Consider the following 15,768-nt stretch of genomic DNA (forward strand, 5'->3'; position numbering starts at 1 on the left):
TCTTTTTATATAGGCTATGTGAGAAGTTCATGAAAAAGTTTTTTCCTGATAGCCAAGTCTGTTGTGGAGAAGGAGAACGTTTCAAGATATCAAACTAAGATTGCATAAGACACCCACTTTATGTTTCACACTATGATAAATACATAACCAAAACAGGAGGGGAGAAGATAAATAAACGTCACATTTTAGGAAAAGCTGACTAAAATATTTTCCATGTGGGTGGAGTACACAGGAGAAATCACTTGAGTGTTTTTAAAAGGACCTCACCTGAGCACAGTAGAAAGGATAAAATCCCTAGCTACAGATATCTTTTCCTCATGTTAAGCTTTGGTTTACAAAAGGATTAAGTCACAGGAGTTTAGGAAAATAAACTAATATTAAATACAGTTCCTTAAAGCAAATTTCCAGGTTGTGATCAAATTTCCAGATAAAGAGTTCATTTTGGTTCTTTTTCTAATTATCATTTAAAACATTTAACTAAGATCATCATTGACATCCTGTCATAAATTCAGATATCTGAGTAACTACTATCTACAAGATACAATCTGAGTACAATGGTGAATGAAAAAAATGAGTAAGACAAGTTCTTACTGCTGTACTCCTATGGCGACCTGCCTGCCCTGCCAACTCACTAGAAGTCCACTAATCCCTGGGTTAAAAACATGTTTAGGATTCCAATATTTAATCCTTCAAATTTATAGAGAAAACAAACCATGAAAATCAGCAATATCTGATTTTCATTTTAAGTTACCTACTAAAGTAAGGTCTATAGACTTAATAAAAACAAACAAATCAGAGTGAGAAGAAGGTATTAAAGTAAATCTGCAATAGTGAACTCCAAAGAGAATGTCAGCTTTTTCCACCGTATCAGATTATTAGAAATCACATTCCTACTCAGTACGAACTAAGATAGAAAACAGAAGATGAAGAGTTTCCTAAGCACATAAGAAAGAAAGGATGCTAAAAACCACCTTTATTATTATCTGTTAACTTTAAAATTCTGAAACATTTCATGTGTAGGGAATGGAAATCATCTGCTGGCAGACATGTTTGGTATTCATAAAGTAATACTAATCTTAGAATGGAAAAATTATTTTTAAAAAGAGTTTAGTTACAGTTTAAAGCTACATCTACTGTGTCATATATGTCATATGCTATATATATATTATCTGCTGATTCATAGGAAAGGCTTCGTAGAGAGAACACTTTCACTGATGGGGTACCCTACAAAAACATATTTTTGAACTAAGTAAATGGATACAAGCTGGGATAGCTTTGGAAAGAACTAAAAAATGCTTTAATAAATTAACAATTTTAGTTATAGCCCATAATACAAATTCTATGCTTTTTTAGGTTACTATTATTCAATTAAGTCAATGAGTCAAATGGCTCATCATTAACGCATGGAAAGGTGCTACTAAAACAGTCTGGGCAGTTGTAATTTGAGGCAGTTAACTACATTTGTTACCTAGTTGCAATTGTAGCTCCCCAATAGGGCATATGTTTGTCCTTATGCCATTACAGCAAATATCAGAAGTGGATTTTTACAGTCATTTCCTAGGTGGTAGAGTTCAAAGAATGGATAAAAGAATGAATTGGAAGAAAAGTAGGGAATATCAAATACTAAGTATATGAGAGTGACAAAAGATAAAGGGATGAAGGGGGGTGGTTTGGCAGGGGGAAGAAAAAAGAAAAAGAAAAAAAGATAAAGGGATGATATAAGTTACAGAGCAAGACTCAAAGTAGAGGAAAGTGGGAGAATTAAGCCATAATTAATAATATATTCATGATAGAAGAAAAGGGTCAAGGTAGAAAAAATTGGGCAAATAATGGACTACCATACTCACCCAATACCCCTCCTCATTTTATTAAGGAGCTAGTGACAGAGCTGGGAATATAAGACCTAGGAGCTGCTACATGGTATGATTCTGACCTCATGGAAAAACCCAGTCTGAGAGAATAAACAAATGGACAGAAGCAAAAAGGGCAAGTATGTGGCCCTGGGTCAAGTTTCTCCTGAGGATAGCCCTACCCGGACCTCTACATGCAGCCTGGATACGTGGGACCTTTTTTTTTTTTTTTGTGACAGAGTCTCACTCTGTCACCCTGGCTAGAGTGCCGTGGTGTCAGCCTAGCTCACAGCAACCTCAAACTCCTGGGCTCAAGCAATCCTCCGGCCTCAGCCTCCCGAGTAGCTGGGACTACAGGCATCCGCTACCATGCCCGGCTAATTTTTCTATATATATATATTTTTTTTTTAGCTGTCCATATAATTTCTTTCTGTTTTTAGTAGGGACGGGGTCTCACTCTTGCTCAGGTTGGTCTCGAACTCCTGAGCTCAAACGATCCGCCTGCCTCGGCCTCCCAGAGTGCTAGGATTACAGGCATGAGTCACCGCGTCCGGCCTATATGGGACCTTTTTAGTACAGAAGGCTTAGGTTGGGTTCTGTCAGTTGCAAACAAAAGAACTCTACTGTTGGGGGTGAGAGGATGAAAAGCTAGTAATACTCTTACACAATGGATTAAGAAACCGAAGCAGAAAGAGTTCAGTAAATAGTCCAGGGTTGCAAGGTTACAGAGCTTGACTCCAGGCCTTCAGACATCCAATGTGCTCCTCTTTCTTAGTCTCAAGCTAGGGTTTTGGAAATGAAAGCAGCAATGATGCTTTTTTTCTTTTCTGTCTACAGTAAACATTAATAAGAGAAATCAAGGCCAGGCGCGGTGGCTCACGCCTGTAATCCTAGCACTCTGGGAGGCCGAGGCGGGTGGATCACCTGAGGTCAGGAGTTCAAGATCAGCCTGAGCAAGAGCAAGACCCCGTCTCTACTAAAATAGAAAGAAATTATCTGGCTAACTACAAATATATATAGAAAAAATTAGCTGGGCATGGTGGCGCATGCCTGTAGTCCCAGCTACTCGGGAGGCTGAGGCAGTAGGATCGCTTAAGCCCAGGAGTTTGAGGTTGCTGTGAGCTAGGCTGACACCACGGCACTCTAGGCCGGGCAACAGAGCAAGACTCTGTCTCCAAAAAAAAAAAAAAAAAATTAATAAGAAAAATAAAAAAAAATCACTTTAAAAAGGGAAGAAAAATTACAGACATTTTTATATTTACATCAGTCAAGAGATATTTTTCATTTAACAAAAATGGATTAAAGGCTTGAAAATACCCTGTATTAAAAAACCAATTTCAATCACCTTGAAATTAATAACCTAAAAGCATCATCTTTAGCATGTTTCTTAATGAATTTCAAAAATATGGTCATACCTTTGTGATGAATGGTGTTATGAAGACAAAAAATACATCATACAGGAGGAGAAGGCCTAGAAGTATCACACATGACTGTTGAAGAAAGAAACAAATTTAAAGGTCAATCTTCCCATATCTAAATTAAGAGATTAAATTATTTTATAAATACAAATAAACATGTGAATATATATTTGAATACTATTTTTTAGAAAGATACTTTATAGTTATTACTATGTATAGTTTTATTCTACAAAACACATTAAAACCCTTATCTTGGCTGGGCATAGTGGCTCATGCCTATAATCTCAGCACTTTGGGAGGCTAAGGCAGGAGGATCCTTAGAGAACAGGAGTGAGACCAGTCAGGGCAATATAGTGAAACCCCCATCTCTACAAAAAATAGAAAAATTAGCCAGGCATGGTAGCACATGCCTGTAGTCCCAGCTACTCAGGAGGCTGAAGCAGGAGGATCACTTGAGCCCAGAAGTTCGAGGCTGCAATGAGCATGATCAGGACACAGCACTCCAGCCTGGGTGACAGAGTGAGATCCCCTCTTTACAAAAAAAGCCCAAAGAAACCCTTATCTTCACCTCATTTTTTTAAATCATTGAATCAAAGCAATGTTTTCTGACTATTTAGTCTTGTAAAGATTTTATAAACTTGACATATTATATGAATGATTAAAAATATTTTACCTAGCAATCATTGGTTGCCCAGGCCTGGGGTTAGGACTGGTCGCAAAAGGCCATGATAGAACTTTTTGAAGAGATGAAAAATGTTCTATAACTTCATTGGGATAGTGGTTACAAAGTTATACATTTGTAAAATTTCAACCAACAGTACACTTAAAATGGATGCTTTTAATTGTATGTAAATTATACCTTAATAAAGTTATTTTTAAAAAAAGACAGTTTACTTTACCTTGAAGTTGGGTAACTTCAGTGTTTTAATTAAATTCAGGCAGAAAGCAATCCCCAAGATATCCTGTAAAATCCAAGCCCACCTAAAATCAAGATATTATTTATTGCTTTATCTAGTTATTTTCAGATGAAACTTTTCAAAAGAAGTAATACCATTCAATTACTATAATTTGACTATTCAGCTTGAACATAAAGGGAATGAGAGCTATAAAACTTACTATATCAGAAACTGACATGCATAATTATCAATTGATTACCATACCTGAAGCTTCCTAAGTTGCATGAACTTTGTTTCTCAAATTTTAGGCCATTAAATCTTTAATAATTTTATTAATAAACCATTAAATAAACCTAAGTATATATTTTTTCTGGTTATTGTTTCTGTAAATGGTCAGACACCTGTATATTTTCTTATATCTTCTTCTTTCTTATATGAAAGGTAGTATACTCTACATATTTTCTGGACTTTGCTTTTTTCTCTTAAAAATATATCCTGGACCAGCCTGAGCAAGAGCGAGACCCTGTCTCTACTAAAAATAGAAAGAAATTATATGGACAGCTAAAAATATATATAGAAAAAACTAGCTGGGCATGGTGGCACATGCCTGAGGTTTCGGCTACTTGGGAGGCTGAGGCAGGAGGATCGCTTGAGCCCAGGAGTTTGAGGTTGCTGTGAGCTAGGCTGACGCCACGGCACTCTAGCCCGGGCAACAGAGTGAAACTCTGTCTCAAAAAAAAAAATATCTATCTATCTATCTATCTATCCTACAAATCACTGCATATCAATTCATACAGATCTTTTTCATTCTTTAGAGTTGCACTGTACTCCATTGTGTGGTATATACATATATACAATTAGGTATATTTTTAAAGTCTATTTCAGTTTAGATGTTTACATCATAATTCATATTTCCTTCTCTACATGAGTTCAAATCCATTAACATAAGATCTGCTTATTTAAAAAGTAGCTTGTGGCCAGGCGTGGTGGCTCACGCCTGTAATCCTAGCACTCTGGGAGGCCGAGGTGGGAGGATTGCTCAAGGTGAGGAGTTTGAGACCAGCCTGAGCAAGAGCAAGACCCCGTCTCTACTAAAAATAGAAAGAAATTATCTGGACAACTGAAAATATATATAGAAAAAATTAGCCAGGCATGGTGGCGCATGCCTATAGTCCCAGCTACTCAGGAGGCTGAGGCAGGAGGATTGCTTAAGCCCAAGAGTTTGAGGTTGCTGTGAGCTAGGCTGATGTCATGGCACTCTAGCCTGGAAAACAGAGCAAGACTCTGTCTCAAAAAAAAATAAAAATAAAAAGTAGCTTGTTTCAAGACTGGTGTTCTGAGATAAAAGCGAAAAAAATGCCATGATAATCATAATGAATAAGTCTTAGGATAAGATATAAAAAAATCCATTCTTAATCTAAAAGCAAATACACTGAATATTCATACCTGTCTTCATTTCGAAATACAGCCCAAACAGCAGCTGTTGCTATGCATAGTCCAGAGAGAAAAATAAGTCTCACTTCAATGCTTTTTCCACGACATACAATTCTAAAAAAAAGATTGAAATAGTTTAGTTTACACTGCAGATGAAATACAATGTTCACTTGATATAAGAACTGGCAAATATTAACTACAGTCATAAGCAGTGACTGAAATACCAATTTAAGTCTTGATTTTAAGTAAAACAAATAAGACATAATAAAATATTTATCAGTGCAACAGAACTTTCTGTGATGATGAAAATGTACTGTATCTGTGCCATTCAATATAGTAGCTACTAGCCGCATGTGGCTATTGAGCACTTGAAATGAGGCTAATGAGAATGAGAAACTGAATTTTTAATTTTAACTTTAATTAATTTAAATTTAAACCATAAGCCCAATGTATATCGGACTGTACAGATTTAAAATGATACTCCTACTTTTCTTTATATTTTTTTAAAATTATAAATACCAACAGTAGAAGAGATACATACGTGCATTGTCCGCATGGTATCTTACGAATTAGTGCAGCAAGACAGTTGTACAGACTCATTGCTGATGCTATGCAGAAAATTGCTATCATGACATAAACTAGAAAAAAACAAGACACTAAATGAGAACAGAAGGAAATATGATAAGAAAATATTTAGACAAGCAATATTAATTCTTTAGCTTTCTTTATTGGATCATGATACTTTGAATGCAGTGACTATATTATTACCTGAATTAGTTATGAAGCTAAAAATATTTAGATCTTGAGTTTTAAGAGTGGCTACTTTATGTGTTGTTTTGTTCCACTATACATTGGTAGGATTGTTTAAGGGGTTGAAGTTGGCTCTACATTTTCTATCATTCAATGATTCCAACCTGACATGTTTGTTAAAGATCTCTATGAAGTGAGTTACAGACATTTATGAATATTTCATTTAAATGTAAGGAATGGAAAATTAATAAATCATTAAGAAATATGTTTAAAAACGCAATTTAGGGATGAGAACTAACACCCACCTTAGACATTAACCATGCTAATAATATTTTCCTATGGGTGATTTATCTATAATAACTTGACCAGATAAAATCAAATCTGGCTGGCGCATTGGCTCACACCTGTAATCCTAGCACTTTGGGAGGCCAAGCGGGAGGACTGCTTGAGGTCAGGAGTTCAAGACCAGCCTGAGCAAGAGTGAGACCCTAACTCTATTAACTAGGTGTGGTGGTACGCATCTGTGATCACAGCTATTGGGGAGGCTGAGGCAAGAGGATCGCTGGAGCCCAGGAGTTTGAGATTGCAGTGAGCTATGATAATGCCACTGCACTCTAGCCCAGGCAACAGAGCGAGAGACTGTCTCAAAAAAAAATTAAAAATAAAATAAACAAATAAATAATTTGGCCTCTTTGTTGTTAAAAGAAGGGAGGGAATCATTGTACTTTAAATAAAAACATTCTTTTTCCCAACTTTCTCAAAATTTCATCATGGAAATATAAATTATACCAGCATTTTTCAAATTCTATTATAGTTAACTTCAGAAAACTATAGCTCTGTTCTGTAGGTGAGAAAGAGAGAGTAATCTAGATAGCCATTTTCTTTTCTTTTCTTTTCTTTTTTTGAGACAGAGTCTCACTCTGTTGCCCAGGCTAGCGTGCTGTGGTGTCAGCCTAGCTCACAGCAACCTCAAACTCCTGGGCTCAAGCAATCCTCCTGCCTCAGACTCCTGAGTAGCTGGGACTATAGGCATGAGCCACCACGCCTGACTAATGTTTTTCTGTTTTTAGTAGAGATAGAGTCTCACTCTTGCTCAGGCTGGTCATGATTTTTTTTTTAATATTGGAAATATATGTCACAGGTCTAGTTTTTAAATTGCTGACACAGGAAAGGAGAAATTGAACAATAAGCTGAAACTAATCCTAGGGCCTTAATTTTCTAGTCCAGAAATTTATGCTAATGTTCTCCAAATAAGCATCGTAGCTTTCAGTGGGTTTTACAAAGAGGTTTTTCTAGTTCTTATCAGGCACACTCTCCTTTTCCCTGGTCTCCCTCTTCTTTGTGCTGTGTACTGGCCAAGGATGGCAAATTTCTACCCTGTCAGATGGTTAAGAAGATTGTCCAAGGGATGGGCAAGCCATTCCTACCCCTTCTTTCTTAAAGGGAAAGAAGGATCAGTTACTCTCTAGACTACAGGTAAGTATCTGTGTGTCTTCAGATACAGTATGATCTTAACTGCTTGTACAGTAAAACAAAATTCAAGTAATAGAACATGTTGATTTGTAAAAAGACAAAAGGATAAACTACACTTTGGGGGTAAACAGAGGCAATAAATCAGTAATCTGAATAATACTCTATTTCATGTAACTAAATATAGCCACCAAGAACTCCTTAGTTCACTGCTTAGATACTGAGCTATGGTTCTTTATCTGCAGAGAGGGAAACTCAGGGACCACAGCAATTCTTTGAAGTCATCCAGTAATAGAGACCTCACACTCTGACAATTAAGCTTTAAAGGAAAAAGATAGGTCTGGTAAAGTCAATGAAAAGAATATATGGTAAAAGTAGTAAACATAAAATATGAGTTCTTACCCAACCATTTGTAGAAGAAATAAAGTAAGATGATCATAACACAGCAGATGACCACAAATATTATAACTGTAAGAGGACTAAAAGTTAAATATTCTTCCCTCTTTTTCCTCATTTCTCTGTCTTCAGCGTTTGTTAATGCCTTCAGGTTTTCCCTGCATAAACACACATAGGAACTTCAGCAAATCTTAGCCACGTAGTTATTTTAAAAATCTATCTCTTGCATCTAGATGATCATATTAAAAAAATCTATCTCTAACACAAATTTGAATTTCTCATTTAAAAAGTAATGTACTTTTAAAAAATTACACTCTAAAAAGAACTATTTAGTCTAAAAAGTAAACCCCCCTATAATTCTACCCCCCAGAGATCATCTATCTTAAACCACTAACTTTTGAAAAAGCATTTTTTTTCTGGAGGCAAAATTGTTGAAATAGATGACATTTATTACATAAACAAATTAATGTTTGTGGATGTTTACATTACTTGATTTGGAAATTATTTATTTTGACATACTAAATTTTAAATTATAACCAACACTTCTTACAAATTTACTATTATCAACTTACAGATTGTAAAGTACTTCTAAAACTAGCTTCTCTTCAATGCAAACACTAAATTCTCCTATCAACCAACTCAGTATTTACTATATGCCTATTCTATGCTCATCAATGTATTATGAAGGATTCAAAAGAAGTTCAACACATAGCTTTGCTCTACCTTTATTTAAGATAGCAAAATATCGTCTCTAATTCTCCCAAAAACTTTCTTAGGTCACAGATCTAATAAAAGGCAGAGACAGAAGTCGAAGAGGAAAAGAACCGCAAGTATCATTGGTTGGGCAACGTCTGTTCTGTCAACCTTACTGTCTCCTCCTAGTTACACAGAGCCTACTACATACTTTTCCAGCTCCAGTCTTTTCAACTCCGTTCTACTAAACTCCACTCCCTCCTGCACATATCTTGTGCTCATGAGGTCTGGGCTCAATACAAACTTAGGTTAAAAAAAAGTTTACTTCTATCAAACTGCACATTTGTCCGCTGTTTATTTACCAATATGCCACTTTCTTATTAGAAAATTGTTGATTGGGATGGCCACCATATCAAGCATCTGTAACTCTAAGTAGGTTGCCTGGGAAAAGAGCAGGGAGAGGGTGGTGGAACCACAACAGCACCTCCCCTGAAACTCTAGAGCTGGATGACAGGATATTAACGGAAGTGTCAATAAATGTGGTACCTGAGTAGAAGAAAATTAGAGATTTACATATTCACAGTCAGTGTACTAAAAAGCAAAGACAACTTCTTGAAAGGAAAGCATACACTGTACTAGATTTATATCACATTAAAACACTACAATTCATCTTTTTAAAAAACTGTACTCTTAAATCAGCTTGGAGGGCCACATGTAATAGGAAGCTAAGTTTTCATCCATGCCATCTTAGGTTATAAAGCCCAAGGACCAGTGATCTTATTATAATAAGATTTTAACTCTCTGCTGAAGTCTTTCTATAGAATCAAAGCATCTTTCTCTTTTGTATATGGTCCATCTTTCATTTGGCAGCGTAATTTTGGGTTGTGAGGTCCTGTTCTGGCAAAGTTTCCCTTCCCTAAGCCTTATTCTCTTTCCATTCAATTGTCTTTACTTGCTAAATGACAGTCTTTTGTTTTTTTAAGAGACAGTCGCACTCCATTGCCCCGCTAGAGTGTAGTGGCATCATCATAGCTCTCTGCAACCTCAAACTCCTGGGCTCAGGTGATTTTCCTGCCTCAGCCTCCCAAATATAGCTGGGATTATAGGTATGTGCCATTGCACCTGCCCCTTATGTTTTTAATAATTCTTTTTATGGAACTTTTTCCTTTTTATCGCTGATTCATATTCTCTTTCTCCATATGGTCACCACCTCCCTCCCCTCCTACATACACTTCTTTCTATCTCTATTTTGCTCTTAGAATCAGCCCCCTCAATTTTAAAATCCATAATCCTGCACGTATGGAACATCTCTCACAATCTGGTTATTGAAGCCAACAAACTCTGTTTCTGCTCCATCATTGTATTTTATGAATAAAAAAGCTGATATATATTTCTCTTCAATCTCTTGTTTTGTTGAGGAGGCGTCTGTCCTAACACGTATCTAAAGAAGTTTGCTTGCTAAGTCAAAGTGTGGTCCATGGGTCAGCAAAATGACTTGGGAGCTTGTTTAAAAATACAGAATCTAGCCAGGCATGGTGGCTCATGCCTCTAATCCCATACTTTCGGAAGCTGGCGCAGGAGGATTGCTTGAGGCCAGGAGTTCAAGACCAGCCTGGGCAACATAGCAAGACCCTGTCTCTATAAAATAAAAAATAAAAAAATTAGCCAGGCATGCCTGTAGTCTCAGCTACTTGGGAGGCTGAGGCAGGAGATTGTTTGAGCCCAGGAGTTCAAGTGTACAGTGAGGTATAATGGCACCATTGCACTTCAGCCAAGAGTGACAGAGTGAGACCCTGGCTCTAAAAATAAAACTTAAAAAAATGCAGAATCTTGGCCCCTATCCAAAACTTACTAAATTTGAATTTGTATTTTAACAAAATCTCCAGATAGCAAGTATGCACATGATGGTTTGAGAAGCACTACTCTAGAAAAGAAAAAACTTACATAGTAATCTAAGTACAGTGAGAATCTACATAAATAGGAAAACATTTTCAATGAATCAATAGCTTTTTGAAAATCATTTCTAAAATTTCACCAATATAGAAAATGATTTTAGAGTTCTTAGAGATCTCACACACTCTGCTTTATAAAGATTAATAATGAAGAAAAAACTATGCATACTCTCATGAAAAATGTGACTGATATGTTGAAATTTGCTTTCCAAATATATAAAATGTTTACAGCTCTACATTCCAGGAACCTACACTTGTTAAACTCTAAGATTTCCCTCTTGATGTAAGTCAATCAAATGTTAGTATTTAAGAAATTGCCAGTAAGTTTAGCTTCATTTAGTTACACATAAGCCCTTTTTAATAGAACCTATAAATCAATTCACAAGGCAAACATATTGCCCTTTATATATGAATAATATGCTCTGGGCTCATTTTTTTCATTCAGAGTTATGAATATAAAGTGACTCTTCCATACTTACTATATTCTCTGTTTTAATCTAGAGCCAAAGGTATAAAACTATAGGGAGACTGCGTTTGGGTTCCTATTAAACAAAAAATCCAAATTTTATGTACATTTGGAATTTCTATATTTAAATTAAAATATAGGCATCCCTAATATCCTTAGAATGTCTAAAGCATTAAACAGAATGATGAAGGCATACTGTAAAGACCCAACCCAGGAGGAGCTGAAAAACTCCCTACTTCTCTTGCTTATTTTCTTCCAATTTAAATAAATAGGCATGTTAGGATACTAAGTATTTTGACCTTTCCTGGGGGAGAGAATTAAACATTTTAACTTAAAAGAGTCCTTAATGTGACTTCAATGTTTCCTTGCCAGAAGAAGAGTTAAAGGAACCTCTGACGCTCTTCTTGGTGAAATGTTAAATGACCAATATGAGAACAAACCTGCAATCTGGTCTTATTGGCACCATATTCTGAGGACAGGCAAAATTTTAAAATGCTGTTATATAATTAAAATGATTACAAAACAATTATTTTTTACCTATTTATTACAAAACACTAAAGTTTAATTAAACTTACAATTCAATTTGTCCACTCCAGTATCCACCTAATGCCACAGTGGACACAGCAATTACGAAAATAACCACCATGGTATAATCAAAGTTAGGCCACGATGGAGAATACATTTTCACGGTAATGTTATTTCCAAGAGTCTGAAAGGCAAAATAAAAGTTAAACACAGGAATAACTTTTCTCTCTACTGTAGAGTATGGCAGCAACAGTTCACATTTCACGCTGGAATGGATACTACACATCAGACAGTCAAGAAGACTAGAACTATTGTTTGACCACATGATATACTCTCTAGTCAGAAGTATGAGGATATGCTTTGGTTTATAAGATCTTGAAAGTACAGTGTTCCACACAATCACATTTTGTCCAGGGATTTAAAGTTAGGATAAACGATAAGACACAAGAGATTTTAAAAGAACTCAAAATAAATAAACATCCTTTTTAAAGTTCAGGCTTTGAGGTACTTCATGCCAAATGAGAGGCCAGTAATTTTTAGATAAAAAGGTTGTAGGCTTTTATAGCTTCTTGTTAACAAAAGGAGCATATATAATACTCAAAATTAAATATCAGTGATTAAAAGTAAAGAGCTGTACTATTTATAAACTTCATATAATATGTAATTAGTACTTTACCTGCTTCATATCACTAAAGTCTTTTTGGCTTACAAATGCAATTAGTATTTTTACATCATGAAATTCAGATCTGTTCCCTGAGGGAGGAAACTAAAAGAAAAAAATATTATGAAAACTTATTAACTACTAATATATTTACAGAACAAAATGCAAAGTATCCTATTAAATATAAACATTACATCTTTTTTTATGTTATAAAACAAAGTTTCAGGTATTCTTTCTTAATATTATATAAGCTCTCAAAATAAATGCCTTTTAACATGAACTTAAACTGATATATAATATATATATTATATAATATATATAATACACATATACCTATACATATATACATACATATACATATTTGCTCCTAACAAAGTCTTGTCTACTCTAGGAATAGAACAAAAACTACAAAACTTCCTGATTAAATGTCTATCAGATCTTGAATCTTTATTTACAAAGAATCATACTGTCACATTATTCAAAATGCAGTCCCTAAACCACACACAAAAAAATTAATTCAATTTCTGTGAAATTTGATGTCATGAGCTCAAAAGAAGTTATGATACATTTATAACTTACTAGGACACTGTTATTGACAACCAATAATGCTTCAGCACCTCCTTTCTGTGCAATTCTGGCTTTTTCAAGAAAATGGCAGGTCCCCCAGTGTACCACAACTGCTTTGTTATTCACACCAACAGGAGGAATATCAGAAAGGTTGCATAGTGGTGTGGAGGTCAGATTCATCAAACTAATGGAAGTCTGAAAATAAGAAATGTCTTTAACATATCATAATTCACCCTAAATGCATTCATTTATAAGGTATCAATATTGGTTTAACACAATGTTCTTTAAAATTGGAAATATTTCATGACAAACACCAGGTATTTTAAAATTCTCTCATTTTCTCAGAGAGATAAATACTTGAGAAAAATATATAAAATAATTACTTATTAATCACGATATATTACAACTGTTTCACATATTAAAACATAATTATCACTCATTCTTACTTCGTAAATATTTTCATGTTTATGAATAATAACTGTGATTTACTTACTGCATTTTCTAGTGTACTTGGAAGAGTTGTCCAATGAGGGTTATACAGCATGCAATAGTCCTTAGATGGTGAAGGTGTGCCATTTCCAGATGCATGCAGGATTGCTTCCTGAGCAGCTGTCTAGGACACAAACAATAACGTTCACACTGGCAATAATTTGGCTTGCCCACAAATAAGGATTTTCTTTTGAGACAGGGCTCACTCTGGATCATAGATTGCTGCAGCCTTGAACTCCTGGGCTTACATGATCCTCCTACCTCAACCCTCAGCCTCCCAAGTAGCTGGGACTACAGGTGAGTGTCACCACACCCAGCTAAAAACTAAAGATTTTAATAAATCTATTTATTAATATATTCAGCTTTGATCACATCTCCTTAGGAGGGAAGGTCCTCCAATGAATTTATTTCTTCTTGTTTGAGGAAATGAAAAGAAGACTTGGGAATACTAAAACTATACACATTTACCCAGAATACATTCTTTAAGGAGGGCAGGTCACTTTTTTACAGGAATAGCAATCATGGCCCTTGTTATAAAAGCCATAGTCCAGGGAGGATCTTGCTATGATGTAACAACTTCAATACTCCTTTACAGCCTGAAACTTTCTTTTCCAATTTCCTATAAGTTATTACTTCATTGCTTATGTTCTATAAAAGAAAATGCACTCAAAATCCCTCATCTGTCTTACCTTCCATATTCTATTAGTAACTAGGGTAAAAAAAAAAAAGTACATTATTATTTCTAAGTGCTATCTTTAGAAGAGAACCAGCTGGAACATGAATTAAATTATTCTGGCTTACATTTTCAAGATTCTGCAATTGCCTTTTTTTTTTTTTTTTGAGACAGAGTCTCACTCTGTTGCCCAGGCTAGAGTGCCATGCCTTCAGCCTAGCTCACAGCAACCTCAAACTCCTGGGCTCAAGCAATCCTCCTGCCTCAGCCTCCCAAGTAGCTGGGACTACAGGCATGAGTCACCATGCCTGGCTAATTTTTCTCTATATTTTAGTTGTTTGGCTAATTTATTTCTGTTTTTCAGTAGAGACAGCATCTCCCTCTTGCTCAGGCTGGTCTCAACTCCTGAGCTCAAACGATCCGCCCTCCTCGGCCTCCCAGAGTGCTAGGATTACAGACGTGAGCCACTGAGCCCGGCCTGCAATTGGCTATTAAAAAAGACCAATCTAGAGTTTACAGTAAGGAAAAAGAAGAGCTAGAATAATTTTCTTCCCTTTTTTTTAGTTTCCCACTACTAAAAAGGCAAGAGGTCAGAAGTGATTGAAAAGAATAACTACTGTACATGGGATGGGTAGTGGGAAAGGAAGAATATGAAATGAAGAAAGATCCTAAAATATTTAAAATATCACTCCATATCACAATTTCCTTCACACTTGGCTCAGTACAAATCCTGCCTGTCTCCTCCTTTGAGCAAATCTTTTTCTAAAACCATAAGGAAGAAAAAAAAAGGTTATTTGGCAAATAAAGATGATGCACCAAGCCTCTGCCACTAAAGTACATATTAGGTTAAACCACATGAAACTACTGATATTTGACCATTTTTAATCTACAAAAATCAGTATTTTCATAGAAGTCAACCAAAATATATATATATATATTTTTTTTTTGAGACAGGGTCTTGCTGTTGTTGCCCCAGCTAGAGTGCTGTAGCATCAAGCTCACAGCAACCTCAAACTTCTGGGCTTAAGGAATCCTTCTGCCTCAGCCTCCCAAGTAGCTGGGACTACAGGCATGTGCCACCATGCCTGGCTAATTTTCTTCTATATATATTTTTAGCTGTCCAAATCATTTCTTTCTATTTTTAGTAGAGATGGGGTCTCGCTCTTGCTCAGGCTGGTCTCGAACTATTGACCTCAAGCAATCCTCCCACCTTGGCCTCCCAGAGTGCTAGGATCACAGACGTGAGCCACCGCACCCAGCCTAAATTTCTAACCAATATAGAAATGTTCAAATCCATGCTCTCCTACCTAAAATGTCCCTAGAACATTTTAGATTACAGGGCTTTATGGCATACTTGGGGCTTCATTAGCTTATGGATGTAAGCAAGTGTAGGGAATTCACAAAATATGTCATCAAATTACACAGAAAAATTAGATAAGGAAATTAGATGTAAAAAAGAGAAATGTAGTTTTTATAATATTCAGCTACATACTTGGTGGCCATAAATGGATTCTAACAGCCAAGCTGA

The 15,768-nt window shown here is 35.7% G+C and overlaps 1 protein-coding gene across 2 annotated transcripts in view; it reads right to left on the bottom strand.

Moving 5' to 3' along the window:
* The window catches only part of SPPL2A (signal peptide peptidase like 2A), a 40,566-nt gene that overhangs the window by 14,866 nt on the left and 9,932 nt on the right, over positions 1–15,768 (bottom strand). For both annotated transcript variants that reach the window (XM_045529177.1, XM_045529184.1), the window contains 9 exons: positions 13,572–13,691; positions 13,091–13,273; positions 12,527–12,616; positions 11,901–12,034; positions 8,221–8,372; positions 6,140–6,236; positions 5,611–5,712; positions 4,168–4,249; positions 3,266–3,340 (listed from right to left, as the gene is read on the bottom strand). In XM_045529177.1, the coding sequence (XP_045385133.1) occupies positions 3,266–3,340; positions 4,168–4,249; positions 5,611–5,712; positions 6,140–6,236; positions 8,221–8,372; positions 11,901–12,034; positions 12,527–12,616; positions 13,091–13,273; positions 13,572–13,691 (1,035 nt within the window). The remainder of the gene's footprint in view (positions 1–3,265; positions 3,341–4,167; positions 4,250–5,610; positions 5,713–6,139; positions 6,237–8,220; positions 8,373–11,900; positions 12,035–12,526; positions 12,617–13,090; positions 13,274–13,571; positions 13,692–15,768) is intronic.

Source organism: Lemur catta, chromosome 1 (genome assembly GCF_020740605.2).
Source record: "Lemur catta isolate mLemCat1 chromosome 1, mLemCat1.pri, whole genome shotgun sequence".
NCBI lineage: Eukaryota > Metazoa > Chordata > Mammalia > Primates > Lemuridae > Lemur > Lemur catta.